The sequence below is a fragment of the Hoplias malabaricus genome, chromosome Y (genome assembly GCF_029633855.1).
Source record: "Hoplias malabaricus isolate fHopMal1 chromosome Y, fHopMal1.hap1, whole genome shotgun sequence".
In the NCBI taxonomy this organism is placed as follows: Eukaryota; Metazoa; Chordata; class Actinopteri; order Characiformes; family Erythrinidae; genus Hoplias; species Hoplias malabaricus.
In genome coordinates, this window is record NC_089820.1 from 17729517 (window position 1) to 17754156 (window position 24640).

At 36.7% G+C, this 24640-nt stretch overlaps 1 protein-coding gene across 1 annotated transcript; it reads right to left on the reverse strand.

Moving 5' to 3' along the window:
• Positions 1-1973: 1973 nt before the first annotated feature.
• On the reverse strand, positions 1974-24083 carry LOC136677986 (leucyl-cystinyl aminopeptidase-like). Its single transcript, XM_066655723.1, has 18 exons — positions 23719-24083; positions 21309-22131; positions 19723-19861; positions 19391-19522; positions 19123-19243; positions 18814-18965; positions 18553-18666; positions 16353-16484; positions 16131-16262; positions 15890-16038; positions 13573-13664; positions 13209-13392; positions 12970-13126; positions 11874-12058; positions 10992-11153; positions 10750-10890; positions 10315-10396; positions 1974-9973 (listed from the first exon to the last, which is right to left on the reverse strand). Exons 1-18 carry the CDS (start codon positions 23735-23737, stop codon positions 9842-9844), a joined length of 3048 nt encoding a protein of 1015 aa, XP_066511820.1. The 5' UTR covers positions 23738-24083; the 3' UTR covers positions 1974-9841.
• Between the last annotated feature and the right edge of the window lie 557 nt (positions 24084-24640).

The following is a 24640-nucleotide window of genomic DNA, read 5'->3' on the forward strand; positions in this document are numbered from 1 at the left end:
GTATGTGCACAATTATACATGTCCAAAACTTTGCAGATACACTCACCCTGCCATTGTCCTATTTAGATTTTTGTATTAAGAAAGGGTTTCTGGAAACAGGTAAGTGTAATGATGTAACATCTTGATTTGTGTCCAGATGAAAAGCTGGCATTTAGAAAGAAGCTGCCATCTAGACATACAGCTGTCAGTTTCACTGGGCAGATAATCTGGCAGAGATTACATTCTCTACATTCCAACCACATTCACCACCCCTTTACCTCTCCTGGTCTGAGAATTAATAGAAATGCCAACTGTCCAGAATCTTTTTAGTAGGACACACTCTCACACACCACTACAAATGCTGTTTTCAAGAATTTAATAAAATGAAAAAAAAAATAAAAGTAAAATCCAGAATAAGAATCTGTGATATGTTAATTCACCTGAACCTTAATTAAACAGATCATTATAAAGAAATTGTTCACTGACCACTGTTCACTGCACCTTATAATCATATGGAAACTGAAGATACACAGAGCTGCTGTTTCAAATTGTTGCCAATTTTTTGCTTAATACAAGACTTTAGCTTCTCAGATGTCTGTGTTGTCAGAGTCTCCTTTTTAAAAGCAAAAAAGGAGAATAGATGCAACCTTGATGCATCCCCCATACCATGACAAATAATGTTTGTTGCACAAATCACTGAAAAGTGTGAATGGTCTGTTGTCTGAAATATGGACTCATCTAACCACATTTCCACTGTCTTTAGGACTTTCTGAGAATAGCTTTGGCCCAAAGAACAGTAGAGTCATCAATTGTATTGGTCTCTACCTGTGCTGTTGTACAAGCAGCATTTCAAATATCAGCCTTGCTTCATGTCTCAGAGGAAGCATCTACTAGTGTACATCCTCCTAGTTCAGTAGGCCTCAGTATCCAGCAAAGAGTTTGAACCGGCAATGACTAAAGAACATTTGGTTTAAACAAATGTACATCATTTTTTGATGAGTTTTATAAAATGGGTCACAAAAATGTTTATGAATGTCCATCTGCCAAACAACTTTTTGTTTTATGTCTGTCAAAATGTACCTGTGTAAAGGCTGGGAGATTTTAGTATTTCTCATGCTTGTGTTTGAAATTGTATGTTAGTTGATAATATTTTATAGTATCATATTGCTCAGTAGTGGCGCAGTCACACAGCTCCAGGGACCTGGAGGTTGTGGGTTCGAGTCCTGCTCCGGGTGACTGTCTGTGAGTAGTTGGTGTGTTCTCCCCGTGTTCGCATGGGTTTGCTCTGGTTTCCTCCCACAGTCCAAAACAAAAAAAACAAAAAAAAAAACAAAAAAAACCACACGTTGGTAGGTGGATTGGCGACTCAAAAGTGTCCGTATGTGTGTGTGTGTGTGTGTGTGTGAGAATGTGACTGGCGCCCCCTCCAGGGTGTATTCCTGCCTTGCGCCCAATGATTCCAGGTAGGCTATGGACCCACTGCAACTCTGAACTGGATAAGCGGTTACAGATAATGAATGAATGAATATTGCTCAGTGGTTAATTATGTCATTGAGCTTTGCTTTTCTCATATGCAGTTTAAGGAGTGTTTGATTTTTGGTGCCAAAACTTACAAGCAGTGACACATGTGGGCTATGCCAGCCTCATACGCTAATATTTTAAAATTCAAATACATTTTACATAAAAACACTTGTGTACAGATGACTGAGACATTGCACTAGCAACTACTGTTAGTGTTTTTAAACATAGGTTAAAATTTGATAAACTGTATTTTTCATAATATTTGGTTGTTAGAAGTTATCCACGGGGACTTCAGAGAGGTAAAGTGTAAACACGGATTATCCTTAAACACTAGTACTCAAATACCTGGGTTGTTCTGTTGATTTAAAATAGGTCAGGTCAGGCTGTTAAATAAAAAGAACAGTGCCATCTAGTGGGAATGACAAGAGATTACAAAAGAATAACGCAGAAAACGAGACATATTATAAAGGCAATTTATTTGTTCATTTTCTTGTCAAAGAGACAGTTTTACAGATTCATTTCTAGACTAATAACCTCTGAATGTTATGAGTGACGTCCAGTGTAAAGCTTTTGCACAAAATAAAAGGGAAGTAACAGTGAAAGCGTGTGAGAAATGTGAAAATATGAGAGAAATACAGAGAGGGAGAGGGAATATGAAGCACTGCATGAAAACAGGCTTCTGAATATTTTGAAACAGATGACAGACTAAAGTTTTCCATGAATTGTATCAATATTAGAAGTTAAAAAAGTGAACAAATGTAATATTATATTTGTACCTGAACATTAAGTGACAGGGAAACTGGATAAACAATACACATTCATTCGGTGCTGTACATAAACATCTGAAAGGGCTGAAGAGCTTATCACTGGAACAGGAGCTGAAGAGCCAATGGTAAGCACACACATTAGTTTACAAGACTGAAATTAGCTTTCAATTTGCCAGCATCTTAAACTGATTATACACTTCATCTTTGATGGTTGCAGAAACTAAATATTGGGACAAAAGGTGAAAGGCAAAAAAAAAAAAAATGAATAAATAATAATAATAATAATAAAAACAGTGATCTGTAAATACCCTTTGACCTGTATTTAAACATAACTTGATGGTTATTTTGTAAACATAGGCTCATTCTAAAATCGAACCCTGTAAAGGTTTAAAAATGGGAAATTTAAGACTTGTAACACTGTGACATGTACAAGACAGTTACCATGACGTTTGGTAACTTGAGTGCCAACGCATTAAAAGAAAGAGCCTGTTTCTGTGATGAAGATTATCACATTACCTCAGGAATGCCTCAACAAAACTTGTCCATAAACACCACTCGTCACTGCATTCCCAATATGAATTATTTATAACCTGTATTCACAAATCAGCCTAAACACTGACATTGATTTGCTAAAGCAGTAAAATGGGCGTGTATCTGAGCGACCTTGACTGGGTCAGAGTATATCCAAAATGGCAGGTCTTGTGGGGCCTTTCCAGTATGCACTTTATAGTGAGTAGGGAATAGTGAACAGTGAAGGGGCAATTGGCGAGCAACGGAATACATGTAAGCTTTATGTATTTAGAATTCACAATATAAGTAACTGTATTCCATTACAGTTACAAAGACAGTGTTCAGAATACAGTTACATTTGTAAAATTAACGGATTACATTATGGCGGGATTGAAAAAACGAGGAATAGAACGAGGGGATATTTGCGACACCCGCTGGCAGAAAAGAGAATTACAGATTCGAAATGCAGGAGAAATCCCTGCTGACGGCAACAGAAGAAACATCGATTTAAAACAAGGACGTAGCACAGAGAGAGCAGCAAGTCAATCCTGAAACACTGAACTTATAACTCTGCTTTTAGATAGAAGCATCTTAAACGGAAACTTTTTGAAGCCACTTACTTCACAAATTAAAAACATCATTCAAAGCACATAAAGGAAACAACAGGAAAACTATCAAAGTATATTCTTCTCTTAAAATCTATTGGTATTTGAATATATAAATAAAGCTTTTAATAGCTTTGGAATTAGTCATGGGAATACTGGGTCTTTTTCTTTCTTTCATACTTTACCAGACAAATCACTTAAGATATTTTGTGGTGACATACTTGTAGTCTTTACTACTTTCACAGAGAATGCTGGGAACATTCAGGAAAGCTTGTATACATTCAACTATTTGCTACAGTAGAACACAACAAAATATTATTAAGTTTCAGGGTGTGATTGAAATTTATTCAGAATACAGAGAGCAATTTTAGTTCATGTATTTTGTATTCTTTAACGGAATACATTATAAAAAGTAACACTAAAGGGATCATTGGAAACAGACCTCACGTTATATATGAATAAAGTATTTTATGTAAGGATCAGAATACATGAATTTAGCCTAAATTTGTCACATCCGACAACATTCCACCATCAAAACTGATTATGAACATGGGTGTTTGTAATTAGGAATGGGACATGTAGTGTGACAAAAGACAGGAGTGAGTTGTCTGGGAGGCCAGACGGCATCCTGCCCAAGTCTAGTAGCACAGCAGGCCAGAGCGCACTCTGGCACACACACACGTAAACATGGAGCAAAGGAATCTGCACCTGTGAGGTGGAACAACAGTTAAGTTAAAACGAAAAAGTTCTCCCCAACAAGAGACATTCTCTTGTACATGCAGTGAATCTGGACCTAGATACATTTATGCAATGTTTGTAACCTGTTACGTTTTCTCAACTTCTCTTTGAAGGACAGAGAGTCCCTACTGTACACTGACCCCATTTCAATTTTTCCTCTTATGTTTCTACTAACAGAAAACACACCTGTGGCCATGAATGACTCTTTCTCAACCAACCTCCTGAATGACCTATGAACTCACGCAAGAACGCAAATTATGATTGGTCTGTGTCAAGCGTGAATGTTGCCTCCCAACAAAAAAGGGCACACATCTACTTCAATTTGACATAGTAACTATCAAAGACTAAAATATTGTGGAGTCAAATCCTGTCATTAGGGTGGTCCATCGAAGAAGCCTCTAACGTACAAAAACAACGCCCGTATAAGCCCAACCTTACAACTTACAGAAGCTAAAGTAATTGCGGTAAACAACCTGCTGCCAGATTCCACAGGACACTTTCAGAAATCTTGCGAAGTCCACGCCTAAATTGATTTTTGGCGGTTTTGGTAGCATACCTACAGAATATCGGGAAAGGTTTAAATGTTGTGACTAATAGGTGTATTGTACTGTTTTTAACTGAATATAGGTCATATTAAGTTTACAAATCACTGTTTTTTCTTTATCAGCATTACAGTATCAACTCTTTTGGAATAAAGACTTGTACATTCTCACTTTTTTTTTTTTTTTTTTTAAGGTGGAAAGGAATATTTGAACAAGAAGCTACTAAGAAGCTAAATTCATCTCTTCGTCCTTGTTCTGTGCCTTACCTGACATTTTCACAGAGAAAAATAAAAAATAAAAAAGACAAACTTTAAGAGAAACACCCCAAATGGATCATGCTGATATTCTCAGTGTCTAAAGCCTGAAATAAGTTTATTTTAAAAATAAATGAAATACAACAAAAAGTATTGTACATAAATATTTATCTAAATTCAGACACCTTTGTTTCATTTGTACTGGAATTAGGGGTGCACCAATACTAACAACACAGTGATAAAACTTAATTTGCTGCAGACATTCTTGTATTTCTAAGGACAAGCAGAGGAACATACAGAAATCAAAGATACAAGCTCTGTGTGCTTTTGATGAAAAATCCATTTACCAAGGTGCTTCAGAAATTAAATTCTTCCTGAATTTCCTCTGTACGTATTTAATAAATGACTTTCATTATTTAGCAAGTGATATTGGTTATAAATCCAATAATCACACAAAGTCAGATTTCATTTCAAGAAGGAAAAAAAAAAAAATAAAACATTGTTGCATTGGATCTTGGGGTACATCAGTACTACCAACAGTGTAACAATAATAAAGCCTGCCACTGATGGCCACAACATTAAAACTATACATTCAGTAAAACCTGTAACTGCAACCTGGGAAAAGCACAATTTAAGTGCAGTTTCAGGTCTTTGTTTTTATTGTGTAGGCAGATTGTTATAACGTGCCTGACAACACAAAGTACCATTATGGCATTGCACAGGTATGAAGATGCTGAACTATTCAAAATGACCTCTCTCATTACAGTACCATTTGCATTGTCAATATTCTCCTACAGTAGCCCAGATTCTAACACTAAGGACAACTACACCTGGCAGAAATCTTTTTAATTATATAGATGTTGTTCACTCAGCTACAGTGGTTATAAAAAGTGTACGCACCCCTGTTAAAATGCCAGGTTTAGTGATGTTAAAAAAAAAAAAACCTTTAATGAGACCTATAACCTGTACATCTCAATTAAAAAACAAACTGAAATCTTTAGGGGGAAGAAGTAAAAATTAAAACACTAAAATAATTTGGCTGCATAAGAGTGTGTACCTTTTCATGTTATTACAGCACTCAGTCTTTTTGGGTAGGAGCCCATCAGCATGGCACATCTTGACTTAGCAATATTTGCCTACTCTTTGCAAAAAGAGTCAGATTGTGGGGGCATCTCCTGTGTACAGCCCTCTTCATATCACCCCACAGATTTTCAAGCGGATTGAGATCTGGGCTCTGGCTCTGGGCTCTTCCAACACTTTAATCTTCTTCTGGTGAAGCCATTCTTTGGTTGATTTGGACGTATGCTTTGGGTCGTTGTCTTGCTGAAAGATGAAGTTCCTCTTCAGCTTTCTAGCAGAAACCAGAAGGCTTTGTGCCAACATTGACTGGTATCTGGAACTGGTCATAATTCCCTCCACCTTGACTAAGGCCCCAGTACCAGCTGAAGAAAAACAGCCCCACAGCAATATGCTGCCACCACCATGCTTTACTGTGGGTATGGTGTTCTTTTGGTGATGTGCAGTGTTTTTTTGCACCAAACATACCTTTTGGAATTATGTTCAACCTTGGTTTCATCAGACCATAACACATTTTCCCACATACTTTTAGGAGAGTTCAAATGCGTTTTTGCTAAATTTTGCTGGGCTTGGATGTTTTTCTTCGTAAGAAGAGGCTTCTGTCTTGCTGCCCTACCCCATCATCCAGACATATGAAGAATACGGGATAATGTTGTCACATGTAGTACACAGCCAGTATGTGCCAGAAATTCCTACAGCTCCTTTAATGTTGCTGTAGGCCTCTTGGCAGCATCCCTGACTAATTTTCTTCTCGTCTTTTCATCCTGTTCTTTGCAATGTCACTGTTGTCTTATATTTTCTCCACTTGATAATGACTGTATTCACTGTGATCCATGGTAAATCAAATGCCTTGGAAATTCTTTTGTTCCCGTCTCCAGACTGATGCCTTTTGACAGTGAAATGTCTCTAATGCTTTGAGAGCTCTCTGCGGATCATGGGTTTTTCAGTAAGACGCATCTAAGAAAATGTCAGGAAAACCCTACTAGAACAACTGAACTTATTTGGGGTTAATCAGAGGCACTTTAAATGATGGGAGGTATCTACTGATTCCTATTTAACATGAGTTTGAATGTGATTGGTTCATTCTGAACACAGCCACTCCCCCAGGTATAAGAGGGTGTGCACATTTACTTCTTTCCCCTAAAGATTTCAGTTTGTTTTTTAATTGAGATGTACAGGTTACAGGTCTCATTAAAGGTGGAAGAACTTCTGAAAATATTTGCTTGCTCTAATTTTTTTATATCACTAAACCTGGCATTTTAACAGGGGTGGGTACACTTTTTATATCCACTGTATTTTTAATTTATAGCAAACAAACAAATCACAGGTATGACAAACTTTTTGTTCATTAGCTGAACCTTCTGGTTTCTTCAAACACTTCAAATCATTTATTAAATTACTGGGTTTATATTTTAAGAACAGAGGAAAAATATATGGAAAGAAATGTCTGCAGTTAAAGGAAGTGCTTAGAGATTGAAACTGTTTGACTTGGCTGACTGAAAGAAAAGATGGCCCCAACAAGAGAGCTGTAAACTGAAACAACAGAAAAGATTATCAAAACTGCTTCAAGTTAAAACATTTTCCATTGCTGAACCACTAACAATTCAAGATAGCTGGAAACAGTTTGAACAGTTTTTACTGTTCATTAGCAAAGTCCATGCGTCAAACAATTCAGGCCTAAGAAGGAGCAACATATTCCAAATTTTTTTCCTTGATGTGGAAAAATAAATATAACATTAATCAAAAAAATGTAATTGGTTCGGGTCTTTTTGAAGAAGCCAGTATGTTCAGCTATAACAAAGATTATAAAAATTATCTTTGATAATTTCTGCCAGTTCTGCTTCGGTTTTTAAACTTCAACTGACTTCAGAATTATTGGTACCCATTTGCAAACATGAAGCGGCCAGGAAGTATAATTACTACTACTTTGAATACTAAGGTAAGCATGCATTTCTCCTCATAAGACCATGTTTGCAATTTTAAAACTGTTTTTCCAATGGTACATTCAAAGCTTTTATATATAACAAAGACAGCAATAAATATTTTCTTTTAAATTAAATCTGCTGTTTTGTGTTGGTGTTGTTTTAAGACTGATTTATGAAGAAACAAACAATGGCCTATGTTGTGTCTATCTGGATCTTCTGGAAGGTATTGTTTTGTTCAGCTTCCCAACATTATTAACAACACTACTTATAGCTGCAACAAATATCATCAGTAAAATCCTCTGGTCTAGTTCCCCGCACATGTGCCAATAATTCTGAAGTCCAATCTATAAAATCTTCAGTATTTTTCCTGATGCATTTAAAGTTAATATTATAGAACATCAATCTCAGATTCTTCCACGAAATGCATAGCAACACAAAATTGAAAACCTACATTTAATTCCTATGGTTAACAGCTTTATCAAGGCAAATAAAAGCTTCTCTATGTGCAAGTTCATCCAAAAATATAAAACACACAACATATATTATTTATAGGATTTGTATATACAACATTAACTTTATTACCACCTCGTTTTTACACTCAGTGTCCATTCTCTGAGCTCCACTGCCCATACAGGAGCACTCTGTATTTGAACAATTATAGACAGTTATTCATCTTTTGCTCTGCATACACTGATTGCCCACTTTCATCCTGTTTGTCAATGTTCAAGTCCATCATAAAGCAGGTATGACGTGGGTGGAGGATCATTCGCTTAGATGCGGTGAGATTTTCACACTGTTGGCATGTTGGTGGAGATTTTAAATACAATGTCAACTCACTGTCAAGAGTATGCAGAGCAACAGACGGGATACTCTTTGTAATTGTAGAACTACAAAGCAAGTGGAACTGAGAGAATGGACAGTGAGCATAGAAACAAAGATGTTCATAATGTTATGGGTGATCAGTGTGTGACACACACAAACTATAAAACAGATATAAATTTAAAAAGAAAGTAAAGAATGAGGAAGAAAAACTGCTAAGGCAAGAATATTTACACAGTACCGGCTACGGGCATTGCAGATTCCAGATGAATATGCATTTTTCAAATTTTACTTAAGGGAAAGAAAAGCAACTCACAAATGAGAGGCTTGCAGGTGCTGATTGTCTGCACATATTCAGACAGATACATTATCTTAGCACCACAGGTGCATATCTCCTGTCAATACAACAAGGAGGTCTATTGTCATACTTCAGTCATCACAGGATTTGAGAAATCAAACTCCCTTTTCCCTAAATTACATTTTTGGCAACATATGCGAAAGGCATTTTGAAGAGATTCTGCTGAGAGGTTTGGTTTGTAGCCACTGACAGCAGTGGGAAGCAAATGAGTTCAAACACAATCATTCATAAACCATTCACAGTAGACCTGAGCAAGCTGGAACTCCTAATAGTGCAAACAGATTTATAGCTAAAGCCACACATGAACAGAGAGGGGCCCATCACTGCAAGAGCAGCAAGATTCCAAGCAGTGCTTGAAGGTTAAAACAGGCATGTGCGATGCCTATGTTTTTACCCACAAGACTGGAATTTCATAAACAACATGATGCTGACATCTACGTGGCATATACTGAACCACAGTGACAATGACCTACTTTATAAAGTTTGGTTTCAAGGGACAATCTAGAATCTAGCCAGCTAGTCAGTTTAGTCCTCAGAAAAAATAAAACAAAATGAAATCAAGGACATAAATAATTATATGAACAACAAATGAAGCCCTGATTCTTTCATGTCCATGGCCCATCTCTGCACACATGTAGCTCTGGCTGTGTGTTACGGCAATGTCACTCACAAGTGCTCGGCCAGATCTCCTGAATAAGTTGGGGGTAGGGCATGTGCATCAGGGAAGCAGCTGCAGGCCCCAAAGTCTACAGCCACGTCCGGAGTGTGGCCAGGTTCTTGTCCATCCATTGCATGTTCAGCTTGATGGTCTCTGTGGCTTCCTGAAAGGTCCTCATTTGAAAACCTCTGTCCTTCAGCGAGCTAAAGAAATTCTCAACCTAGAAGATTAAAGCATGGTGTTCTGAAGTGATTTTGTGATAAATATGCAACTTCCTTTAGATGATCATTCAAGAGAAGTTAGTTGCTGCTGATTTTGGTGCTTCACGTTTGACACTGTGTTGGCCATGTGACATTTTTTGTTTATTTTTATATACAGTGATATTTCATACAGTGTCCGGAACCAAACTGAAGTTACTGTCTGATGAGTTTGCTGTAAAGTTTTTACACGGCTAACTGGTGGTCAAAAGCTAGACTATATTTTAGCTGTATCAGCCTCGTAGCTTCAATGGGAAACCTGCTATATTTAATTAAGGGGAAAAGTGTAAAATTAAGAACTCACCTCTTCAAGATGCATCTTTGAGGAAAACTGACTGGTTGTTGACATGATGATGTTTTGCAAGGCAAAACTACCAATGGGAAATCTTTATATATATTAAAGAAAAAAAAGACATATTTTTGTTATTATACTAAAATAGTATAATAAAAAATAGTTACATGTACATAGTTGTAAATACTTAAAAATAGTTACATGTACATAGTTGCATGTGATAAATGTGTTTGCATTCTTTCTCTAGTGAAATGATGTACCCTTTTCTGTGTAAACTGACTAATTTTGCTTTTCTTCTCTATTAAGTTCCCTCATAAATATTGGGATAAATAATGGGGGCGGGGTGGTGTCTCCACTGGTTTGAATCTGTATTGTGGTTCCCATTTTAAATGCTTGCTGTCAGTATTAGAGGTTGTGCCTTTTGAGCAACATAAAGCAACCACTTACTTTTCAACAATTTTGTCCCAGTTCTCTTTCACAAAATCCCAGGCATGCAGGTAGCCTGCAAATTGTCTGCACACTGTCCTAATCACAAGAGGAAGTTCAGGAGTCTGAACATCACTTCCAGAAAGAGTAGCTTGTAGGATCCTTAATGGGACGAAAGATATATATTTTTTGATACATGAACTGTCCAAGAAGTCTCTGTATCCATCTGAATTAGAGGCTGGTAATTTAGACAGAATCCTTACCACATAATAGTGTGCACATCCTGTGTACTAGCCAATGCTTCCAGTGTCTTGCGTTTCTCAGAGTCAAAGATGGAGCGTTGGTAATTTTCAAATAACTCTGGCCAAAATTCTTTATTTTGGGCTGCCACAGACAGAACGGCTCTCAGCAGGTCTCCAGGAATACTGAAAAAAGCAAAACTGCTCAACACGTCTTTCTACCTGGGATTCTCAATATATTTAAATAAAAAAACTGATAATTCTGTACGGATTCATAAGGTACATTACCCGTTGTGATAAAATATTAGAAATACTTTTTTTTTTTGACATGCTTCATTAAATGTAACACAAAGTTCAAACAACACAGGACCATTCTCCCATCTAAAAAGTCCTGTTCAGAATGAAACAGTGCCTGTTCCTTTAATTAAAAAATAAACCACAGCTCAGTTCATCATGAGAGCCTAGAAGTGAGAAGGAAGGCAACGCCATTTTGGATTTTAAGAATTATAGCTTGTTTTTCCTTCCTTTCTCTCGTTTTTGCCATATTTACTCAGTGCTTTCTTTGCTCTGCACTTGTGTTTCTGCTGCTTTGTTTAAACTTGTATTTGTGCTCTCACCTAAATGTAGGTGTCCAAATTGACGGCTGTGACAAGTCCCTGTACTCAGCGCAAAAATAATTCACAAATAAGAAAGTGTGATTTTAAGAACAAGTGTTCATTCATTTTAAAAAAGGGCATATAAAGCCCGCAACTTCTAAATCATGCCATCAACACCACAAAAAAAGTGAAATTGTTTGTTCTAGTTCCACTGGCTGACAGAGGAGTATGATGTGTATGCACAGGAGGCAAACTGGACATAAAAATAAAAAATATCAGTGAAATGGGAGGAAAAACTCCTTAAACTTACGTTTTAGTTTTGTTTGAAGCTTTCCACTGATCATAGAGAGTTTTTGCCTGCTCTATGCAATTAGGCCTGTCCAGGTTGCAGGCTGTCTCAAGCAGGGCTGATCTAAGCGTTTGCTTTGACACTGATGTCTCCTCTCCCCATGATTGGCTGTCCATTAATTTACCAAAAATAGTAAAGATATATGACTGTGGAGAAGAAAATAGAAATGAAAAATTCTGGTAAGGAAAAATGCCTCATTCCTTTCAATCAGACAGTTAGCAAAATCAAGATTGACATTCCCCCCAAACAACCATAATTACTACATCCTGCTTAAAGTTTCTCTGAGAAAACTTCTAACAAAAACACCTGTTGAAAAAATAATTACACTGGCAGTAAATAAGTCACAATTATTAGGATAAGACAAAAACTACTGTGTTACTGGGGAAATTTTAATTCAGACACCAGCTGGAGGGTGGTGCTGTTTTTATGTCCAATGCTGTAAATATTTTGGATTAAACTAGGCTAGGTGATAACTGTTAAGTTATCTAAATATTATCTAGGTTACTGTACTTACTATCAACAATTTTCATATGATGTGTAATTATAATGTTATATAATTGTGTTAAAATGAACTTTACTGTCAGCTGATCTAACAAGTGTTGGTTCTCCAGACCTCTTTAAAAAGTCTATCAATTTTGTCCCAGCACTTGAGTTTTTTGCTTTAAACTAATTAATTAATTAAAATGCAGTTAATGATTTGTTGCACTGATTTTAAATGTATGTTTGTTGTCAGTGTCTGACATGTTAAAGTTTTAACATATTTAGGTGTCTGTTTTACTTGCTTTACAAAATATTTTTAGGTTTACTTCAATTCCTCGTGTCTGCAAAAATGTAGGGATAATTCTTTCTGTTCTTATTTAACCACACTGCTTTACTGTTAGCATGTTAGCACAAGTCTCAGACACCTGCAGATTACCTGAGTAGACAGTTGGACATACATAGCAAAAGTACTCAAGGAAGGTTAGATTTATCAATATTTTGCAGACAGTCAGTTGAAAGAAACATTCATACAAAATACATTTTTAGTGAGAGTATGAAGACAGACAAACAAACAAACCGTCATCCTGGACATCAAATTCAAATCAGATCTTTTGTCCAGCAGTCTCAAAATATGGTTGAGCTGAGTCAGAGCTTCAGTCAGTGGAGCTGCCTCAGTTTCATTCTTCAAGTACACCAACAGATTTAAGATCTGTCTGAAGGACACCTTTCCCAACCTACATAATCACATTTGTTATTTTATTTCCAAAACTCAGACATTTAAAAGATGACACCTAAAGAAAACTAAACCTAACCTACCGTGACAGAGCAAACACATTGTTGATGAGAGACGCACGGTCCATCTGAGGAAGAACATTCACATCATTGTTTAAGGCTTCAATCAATGCCGCCCAGCCATCTACTCCATAGTCAACTATGTAGAAGCCATTATTCTTGTAGTTAAACTTCAGCCATTTCACATTGTCTGTAAGGTTAAGAGTGGCTGAAAAAGAGAACATTAGAAAGGAGGTAAAGAAACCTATAAACTGATTAGCTGCAGTTCTCTAGAGTCAATTTCAGGCCTGGAATATTTCATTTAGCTTCCCAGCTTGATGATGCTACTGTAACAAAGCAGATACACCAAAACTGTATACAACATCTCACAAGAATAAAATCAATTTACCCGTTTTAGTCTTGAAAAGAAGCAACTGCACACAAGAGTCCAACTTGCTACAGGTGTCATTAACATATGTGAGGGGGATGTGCCATAGGTTGCTGTAAGGAGAACAAAGTCATGTTTACCTCAGTTGACTTTGACCAACAGTTTTTAGATTTTGATTTCTCATGACCATGGTAGAGACAAAAAAAAAAAAGAACTCGTTTGACCCTCTATTACCATCATTAAGGTTTTTAGTCTATGATCACATATCTTAGAAAAGAAAATTCTTATTATAAAAGATAAATAATGAAAAACGTACAGGGGGTCCTTGATTTACGACGTTGATCCGTTCCTACGTCGTGTCGTAAACCGATTTTCGGTGTAAGTCAGAACATACTGTACGTAAATAACATACTGTAAGCACTTGACCAATCCTCCTTGGTCCTGAGCCGTGTAACCGCGTATTCTTCCACCGCGCACACCAAACGCGAAGTTTGCGTTACGATGTTTACGACGCAAAACCACTTAAGTCGAAACAAGGCTTTATACAGTAAACGGGAGATGTGTCGTAACCACGAGACATCGTAACTCGGGACTGACGTAACCCGAGGACCTCCTGAATACCCCTATGTACACAGTGCTGTTGTAGCAAATATTTGAATGTCTTTGGTCAAAATTTAGGAACATATTTTAATATTTTATTTAGATTTTTTTAAATTAATTAATTAACTAATTTAATTTGATTAATTTACTAATAAGACCGCCAACCACCATGATTGATATTACATTATTTTGTGTATATATAAAGAAGTTTAGACTTTGATGCCTGCAACAAACTCCAAAATACTGGGACACAGGCACATTTTTCCACTGTATTACTTTTAATTTCCTTTTAATCACACTTTTAATAGTTTAGGTAGACTTAAGAGGTTTGCAAGTTGATTTTAAACCATTCTTAGAAAACTGTGTAATCTTAATTTTCTATAAAAATATTCAATTTTATTCTGGCCCTGTCCCAAGTGTTTTTAGTGTGATACAATAATCAAATTTAAATGATTTTTAAATGTTTACCAAATACTTTCATGACCCTCAGCCAAAACATTGGAACTCTATTCTTTATACTTTAATTCATTAAATAAATATTCAAGAAAACACATTGTTTTACTGCCTTTTTAACCATTTCAACTCTGCAAACACATTTAGTAGAATTACTTTACATAGTACCAACCTATATACTGCAAAAATGCCACAGACATTTTTGATTCAACCATTCTGAAGACTTAATAAATTATGCAACATGCGTTTTGTTCAGTGTAGGTGTCTGCCACAGAGAAAGTCTTGTAAAGTGAGAGGGTTGTGGAGCAGCGAAGCTGCAGGCAGGCTGTTACGCCCCTACGCCTCCCTGACAATGATCTTCCCGCACACTGGACCCTTTCATACCTGCAATTAACACTTGTCCTGGGTGATCTGATCACAAGCCAGTACAAATTACAGGTGGGAATGGGGTAATTCAATCACTTAAACCATACTCACATCATTTTTGCAATGTGAATGCCAGAGAGTCTCGATGAGTCTACAACAGCATTAATAACCTCATGCATCGACCACATCATTGCCAGGGTTCAACCATCAAATAACCCAGCCATGGTTTGTCCAATAAATCACAAAGTTTCATGCTGTAAGGATTGTGTGTGTGTGTGTGTGTGTGAGAGAGAGAGAGTTAATTGATGAGCCAGCATGGCTCTGACTCACAGATTGAAACATACATGTCACATTTTGGTCACAATATAATCTAAAAACATTTTGTTTCAACCAGTGAGTTCTGGGGGTGCATTTATTGTTTCACAGACAAATAAACCAGGTGGAGTTAAAGTATTACTTTCAGTTTTACGCTGCTGGTGGGAGTGCCAAATCTGCCATGCACTTCCTCCAATGGAAATAAAGGGAGAAATCTGATCACAAGCTTTCACAAGGGAAATGCCAAGAGTGACAATGTGTTTTGGCAGTCATTTGTTTTTGGGTCATCCGAGACACATACTAATGCCATTTATGATCAGAGCCTCATAACTCATAACTCAGTCAGCCAGTCAGTTAGGCCTAATTAAAAAAAGCCTCTTCTAGGCTAACACATTAGGCAGTTTCAAGCTCTTAATAGGACAATAACATGCAAAACCTTAATTCTTAAGACACTTAAGCAAATTGTTAAAACATTAATATAGTAAATTGTTAAAGTTACAAGTTTTTTTTAAAGTTGTTACCACTTTTGGAATTAGGAGTACTGTAGTACAGAGATCAGTTAAACATATATTTACATGTTTAACAATTAAAAAAAAATGCTTACCTGTGATCCGTGGTACTGTTGGCATTCAGGAGAAAATGTTCTTGTGTTAGAGAGACTTGCATGCCTGTTCTTTTCACAGAGACAAGTGGAAAGCCTTTCTGCGTAGTCCAAGTGTTCATCATCTCGGTCACATTGATGTGTTGTTCCATCTATAAAACCCATGTCAAATATAATTCATGAGGATTAACTATTTGTTATTAATTATTATGTAAGCAATTCCCAAAACAGGAGAAGGCCATACCAGTGAAAAGCTGCACCACAGATCTACACTTTCTGTGTTGCTGTAACTGAATTTCTTTAAATAATCAATCACGCCTTTTCTGAAGACTTCCTCTTTGAGATTTGCATTGAGCATAAGCAATACAGAGGCACCCTGAGTGGGAAAGAGACGTGAAAAGATTATTGGTATGTTTAGTAGGCTGAGGAACAATGGAAAATTAAACATAAAATAACAAAACAGTACCTTTTCATATGACATTGAGTCAAACATTTCTGCCACCTGCTCTGGTGTGGTCACTTCTGCAGACACAGAATGGGATGAATTCAATGCATCTTCAGCCAAGGCTTGAAAACGCACCCTCAGGAATTCATTATCCTAGAAATGAAGAATGAATTTAAAATGAAACTTGCAACTGCACAGATCAAGTCATAACATTTTGGCTAGGTCTAATCTATTCACTAATGACAGCCATCAAACTCTTTCCTGTACACTATGTACTTACTGATGTATTTATACATTATTTCATAAACAGCTAACATCAAATGAATATAAAGTATAAAATTATTATTATTATATTGTCCACACCTTGCAAACTGAAAAATGCTTCTAAGTTGTGAATTCCACCATGTCAACCCCCAAAACCAAATTATTTCTCAAAAGGGTGAATCATACATTATTCTAAAAGACAAAGGCTGGCTTTAAAAGACTATAAAGGCCTTGGTGACACAGAAAAAATGTAATCAACCAAATATTTGTAATTTTAATGCTTTTATTATTATTGTTGATACAAATGTTGAAAATATTTATCGAAACAAAACGCACACCATATGCAAATTACTAAAATCCATAGAGAAAGATTTCACTACACCTAATTAAATATAGAAGAGTAATAAAGTGAAGAAACTACGTTTTAACATTTTATATGACTATACCGAGCGAAACAGCAATATACTCCCTTAATTAGCGATGGGAGGTAACAACCCATACATACACACAGCTAAGATGTAAACAGGATATCCTAACTCATGTTATTTTGATATTAGATATATAGATTACATCAGGCAGATTACATAGTTTTCAGGCATTTGAGTTGCAGTTACCATCTGCTCCACTCTCAAGGTGATTCCATATTTTTTTATTTCACAAAAACTATGATTGCTGTATTATACTGAAGCACCTGTATAAGCTGCTTATAAGTAAGGCAACAAATACATACATTTACGTTAATATAAAGGTGTAGATTAGTATTAATATAACCAAAGCATGAAGATAAATACAGTCTTAGCTCATTGTTCATAATCCCACCTGACAAGTTTATCTTGTATTTTGTATTAAACAGCCTCCAACTTCCTGCTCTGTCTTGTAAGCTCCTTCGCTTAGTCACTTTACATGTCAATTACATGTCATCCTCACTGCCCCACCTTCAAGTCCCAATTTTAGTTTAGTCACTATGTTAAAAATGTATTTACGTATTACCCCACTCGAGCGTTACAGGGCCTTTTATCTATTTTAGTCAAATAAGCATTTTATTGCAGCATTTATAAGTGATCTGCACACCAGACAGTCACTATGGTGCGTGCCTCATGCAGTATGCTTCAATAATAATCAGTGTAGCTTTTCCCACAGGTGATTACACGGCACCACGGCAGTAACGTGTATGAAGAGCAAAAATACCCTGTCAATTCCTAAGACATGCCATATACGGCATTTTATCTTTATTGGATCTTGGCCAATAAACATACTGTGTTTTCTAAAGCAGGAGGGTTTGTTTATTTACTCCAGTGCCAAACGGTCCACGGATTAATTTCATATAAACACCTATTTTAATTCCTGTGTTTCCTAAAACACAATAATTCATCTCATTGTGTATTTCAGTACCTTATTAAATAAATGTGCCCAAAAGGGCACAACGATGCACTGCGTGTCTCCATTATTCTGTCGACACTTGGGGCACAGATGATCCTCTCGTTCTGTGGCAGAAATTAAGTGACATTTTGGGGGCTTCGTATGGGGACTTCAGCTGGAAATAAGTTTTTTTTGACTTGAGATCTACATTTAACATGACATTTCTTTAATGATTTAAGTGGATAAATTCAAAATTAAGCCTTCAATGGAGTGTTAGACGATTGGATTTTTTACAGGGGAGGTGAGGCACATTTGGCAGATGTAATGTACCCATATTTGGACTTAATTATATTAATTTGGAAAGGGGTTGATTCACATTATTTAAATGAGGCATGATGAAACAAAATGCATGGAGCAATGGACTAGTCAATTATAGACTAATATATAAATAAATAATAGGTCATATGGCAATACTATGCAATCATTTAGTTCATATTGCCACTGATTGAAATAAAAAATTCTAAAGATCTAATCTAATGAATCATAAATGTTCAAAACTGAATTGTATAATAAGAAATGGACTGAAAAACAAACTCACAATATCAAGTTCAGGGAACACTTTCTTAATAGACATGTACTGCATGTAGGTTGCAAATCCTTCATTCAGCCACAGATCGTTCCACCAACGCATCGTAACTAGGTTTCCAAACCACTGAAATAAAACAGATCTTAATGTTCACATCAATTAAGTCAACAAAAATAGCCACACACCAATAAAACAGTAATGTACATAAGCATATCTGCAAGGATCAGGATGATGAAAGAAATTGTGGCCTGATTTCACTGTGTATTTTTGTACCTGATGGGCAAGTTCATGTGCGATGACAGAGGTCACTAGTTGCTTATCCATGGGAGAGGAATGGTTGCCCACAAGTAGAGTTGTCTCTCGGAATGTAATGAGTCCCCAGTTTTCCATAGCTCCTGCCAGGAAGTCTGGAATGCCCACTAAGTCTATTGATAAATTGGAGTCAGACTAAGTCACAAAAGCAGACTAAACTAAATTTGAACTAATTCAATATTGGTAACAACATTATCACGGGTTCTCATCTGCACACAGAAAACAATCATTCCTATTTGTATAGTTACTCTAAAGTGAGGCATGTCTCACCCAATTTGCGCAGAGGATAGGGGATCTCAAAGAAACTATTGTAGAATTGCAGCAACTTAGATACAGTGTCCAGAGCATAAAGAACTTGGTCTTTTTTATCTGGAACTGCATATACAGAGACCTGAGGAACAAGTAAGCAAAATTTTAAAAACTATAAAAAGACACAACACAGCTGACTTACAGGACAACATCTAAAACAGCATAGACATTAGACAGTCAAATTAAAAAAAAGTAAATTTAATTTGGATCGACTTGGAGCCATACATACCAGAGTGTCTGAGACGTTTCTACTGACACTGCTGAAATTGGCCACAACAAACGCAACAAGATAGGTGCTCATATTCACAGTTTTTTCAAACTCGTCTTCAAAAAGCCCATTGGGTAACTTTGTACTGCTGACCTAGATAATAATACATGTTTAAATCTTCATGTGCCATAATTCATACATCATTCTGGAAATTCTTTTAAAGGTTTGTGAACTCTAGTTAAGCATCATCTAAAACACTTCTTTATCTCAGTAGAATGAATGCTGTGTCATCTGTGTTTTTATAGCAAACAGCATTATTGTTCTAAAAGTTTTAAAAACTGAAGGATTATTACCTTAGGCATGTTTGATAGGCTGATATATTCAGGTTCTCTTTTTATCTTAATCAGAAAACTGGCTTTAAAGGCGGGTTCATCAAAACAAGGAAAAGCCTTGCGGGCAGCCAATGGCTCAAACTGAGTCGCAGCCAAGACCCTAATGAAAGCGAAAACGTACACACACACACACACACACACACACACACACACAGACAAGTTGAGTAAGTTAAAATAATAATAATAATGTCAATAAAAAAATAAAAGGTAATAATTAGGGAAAGTCACGTTGGATTAAAGCAAAACAAATTATATCATTAGGCTGTTATATAACATTCAGTATTCAGTATTCGTACATTTTATTCCTACATTTCTTCGTCCATTGTACTTCTTAATTTAATCTTTTAAGTATATTAGTTGCAGTTAATTTATAGTTCATTTTTATAAAAGATACACTGCTGGTTCCGTATTAATGGTTTCTAGAGGGGTGCTAATTAGTGCAACCCTGAGTGTGTTTGAGAGCGAGGGAGGGCAATGAGCGAAGGAAAGAGTGTTTGAGTGAGTGTTTATAATCGTATAGCAGCGTGTTTCAGTAATAAATTCCGACGCTGAATGACTCTATGTTGGTTGTAATATCAGATAAAATTCCAATATCAGACCAACAATAATAACTAAAAAAATCCACATATCAACAAATAACATATCGGCTGCTGATATATCATGCATCACTTGTAATAATCAACAAAAAAATAATTTTTAAAAACCTCATATTTCAGTTCACCTTAGCTCCACTTAGCATAAAGATGCACTGTGCAGTTCTAAAATATACAGCTGTGTCTGAGCCACTTATATTAGAGCAACACACATCACATATGTTTCATTTCAGTGGTGAGAAATATTAACCACCCAAATAATGTCTGCTCTCTGTTGTTCATGTGTGGGTCTTGATCACTGAAGGTCACTGAAAAAGCTCTGCTCAAAGCAACAGCCAGACTACAGTCTCTAAATATAGACCTAGAAAATACAGTAAGTGAAGTTGATAAAATGGACAATGAATGTAAAAATGAGGTGTTCACTTTATGATTTAATATTATGGCTTATTGTGTGTGTGTGTGTGTATATACACTGAATGGTCACTGGAATAGGAAAACCTACCTTGCATCTATACTTATTGTTCATCTTATCAGCTCAACTTACCACACCACAGAAGCACTTTGTAGTCCTACAATTACATACTGTAGTCCACCCATTTCTCTGCATGCTTTCTTATTCCCATTTTACACTGCTCTTCAATGGTCAGGACTCCCACAGTACCACTTACTCCAGCAGTGACACTGATTGCTTGAAAATCTCTAGCAGCCCTGCTGTGTCTGATCCACTTGTACAACACACACTAAAATATCACCACACTGTCAGTGTCATTGACAGTGTAAAATGGGAAAAAGAAAGTATGCAGAGAACAGGTGGAGTACAGTCTGCAATTATAGAACTACAAAGTGCTCCTGTATGGTCAGTGGAGCTGATTAAATGGACAATGTGTATATTCAATGTTCCTAATCAAGTTTTCATTCAGTGTATATAAATATATACAAATGCACCAGGTCTACCTTTTTATTCCAGATGTATCAATGTAAGAGCTGTTATAGAAGCCATCATAGCTGTTGGAGAGATTTGCTGAATATTCAATATTCAAAACATACTGTCCCTTTTGGAGTTCATCTGAGAACTTAATGGCAATTTGTTGCCATGGCTTATACTCCAAGATCGTCACAGGTTTATTCTCAAAAGTAGCATCATGGATCATCATGTCAGAGCTGTGCAAAACAACCCTCTTGGTTTCCTGCAGGACCATAATTCTGATGGACACGCTCCCTTGGAAAGTCATGGTGGTCAGATTGGGTTGGAGTGAAATATTGTAATGAATTGGACGCACGCTGGCTGGAAGCTTCAACATTGTCCATGGGAAAAGTTCTCCATTTGATGCAACAGGATAGATATTTTCCATGGAGTTGTTGACCTTGTGGCAGCCATCTTTGGAAAAGGTGCAACGTGGGAGGAAGTAGATTACCATAACTATTGAAGCAACCAAGATTAGCATCAAGACCCCCAGCACGGTTTTCTTTGCTGAAGGCATAGAGCATGTTCCTGAGGGCTGCTGGCGGGTGTAGGATGCAGCACTGCTGCGCTGATTGGAGCTTCGGTTCATAAACGACATTCCTAGTAGCCTGGCTGAAGACTCATAATCCTCTTCTTCTTCATCCATGTCATTCTCCCCAAGGCCTCGCACCAACAGCCTGGAACTGCGCGGCTCATAGACCACATCATCCGAATCAATGGGATAAGAGGGGGATTCCTTCCCCAAATCAACCACGTCTGGCTCCTCCTCAAACATGCTGTTTTCAATCATGTTCCTAGGGAGAGGGGCCCGTTCTGTACATTAAGATGGGAGATAAACAAAATGTCAAAGTTAAGCCCTCTGACATTTTATTTCCTGTTGACAAGTGAGCTGATTGCACCCAGACTGACACATGATTTTCGCTTCTGCCTACATTATAGTCTACAAAAACAAGATAATATAGTGATGTCAACAGCGCTAACAGCATTAATACAGCTTGATGTGGACACAGAATAAATCCGAGACATCATAATGTCATCTTATAAGAAACTCTAAATGACATGTCATCAAAACTCTGGGCCTACTTTAGTGGAACAACTAGAGGAACAAGTCTGTGTACAGACTTACAAACATCCTTCAAAACGTACCAACTAACCACAGTCTTCCTACTTTCATTTCCACCTATAAAAAAACTGAAAAAAAAAAAAAATTCTCAGAAGGTCTAGAAAAGCATGTCGAACAAAGAACACGTACTCTTTTGAGAATGTATAGTACCTACAGTCATACTCTTAAGAAAACTGCTTTTGCTTTTAATGGTCCTTCTTATGAGTTTCCATTTCACAGCTCTAGTTACTAAAAAAAAGTTGCTCATTATGTGGCTTATTTTTTAAAATGTCTTCTTTCTACTGCTTGAGAGAGGCCCTGTGCTATAGAAAACAAACCAGAAAACAATGTCTGTGCAAACATCACTAGTATATTATCAGCCAGTCTCATACAGCCACACTTCTCTCATGTTTCAAGGATTCCAGTGCCTAGCTTTCCTTATCACAGAGGTGTGGCTGTGCTGCACTTCCAAATCTTATCTATTGAGTAAATTTACAGATTATATCTGACTGAACAATAAAATCTAAACAATTTTACACTATAAAGCCACACACGAGAGAAGCCCCACCTGCCAATATTTTGTATATTAAACATGTAAATACTGAATACGTTAAATGTGATTTTCTTAACAATTATATAAAGTTCAAACTGTCATTCAGAGTGGTCTTATTTGAATTCTTCACAGTGGTGTTATGAGAAGTGTTTAAAGTCTCTAAAAGCTATCCCAATTTAATGTATTACATAGATATATACAGAGCTTACTTTAATTTATCTTTTCCACCCTAAACGGTGCAGCATTTAAATTTACACCTACTATTTTAACATAGCAGCTTGTTTACTTCTACCTTTAAAAAACCCCTTTTTAAATATCTACCGTATTTCCGTTTGCATCTCACGACTTATTTCCTGGAGTTACCACTAGCGAGCTACAAATCCAAATTGATATAACGAGCTACCACGTTTCTATGAAGTTCATATTTTAATAACACAGGGGACTGTTGCTATATTTTGAAACAGAGCTAATTATTTCGAGACACGCCGTAAACAATTTGAACCAACAAAGGTCTCCGGAGTTCCCAGAACGGAACTGGTGCCCTATTTAAGGTGGAATGCAAAATCAGAAAGCGAGCCTGGTTTGGCTTCGACTTCGACACCAGAGTTGTGTGAACTTTGGCTGTTCATAATGTCTGTGAACTCGTTAAAAACAACTATATCTTAATGAAAATTAAACTTTAAATGACTGCTATAAATGTGCAGAGTATATTTGCTAGCGACGGTTAGCGAACAAGTCACCTTACCGCTTTCAAACGGGTCCATATTTAGAGTTCAGTCGAAGACCGGGATAAAAATGTGTCCTCTTCGCTTCCACTGACACAGTGCCGTGCTCAGCGTGGTTCAGCCGCCTAGTAAAGGGCAAAAGGGCTTTGAAATCCAGCGACGACAACTACGCTAGCCTAGCCTTGCTAGTCCACTAGCTGAGTTCTAGCATTGTTGTTATCATTCCGTGCGTTTATTTTAGCTTCCTGGCCCTGAGGTATACTGAGAGATGCCCGGTGTCGATCTCGGAACCGATTAAAACGCATGCGGTAAACTGAAAACAAAGCTGCCTCAGTGACCGAGGGTCAAAGACGAACCGGCCGCTGATCGTCCAGACTTCAGCTCGAGTCTCTGACTTCAGCTCTGAGCGGCTCACTGCACCCCCTAACCTGTGGATATTCACTGCTCTCATTGACTTCACTGATTTCTGTTTTTTTTTTCTAGTCTGAATTTAGCACTTTAATTTGACATACTTTCAAAAGGAGAAATGCCACAGCCCCACTCCAGGAATGAAACCCAATGTAAATGGTTAAACAATTAATGCATATCAATGTAAACGCAAATGCCTATAGTGCAGTTATAAAGTTGTAATTTGAAAAAATGAAACATTATGTTTCACATTATTTACATAAAAATGTAAACCAAAATAAAAAAGGAAATTTAAAAAAGTCATTTATAAAAAAGGAAATCTATCAAAATAACATCGACCATTTCAAAGAGGCAGTAGCTGTGATGTCATTATACTGTAGAATTAGTAAATAACTAGAAGCCAGATTTCACCAGGAATTATATATATATATATATACACACACACACACACACACAGAGAGCATAGTAACAGTAACCAAATATATATATACATACACCTTACACACACACACACACACATATATATATATATAT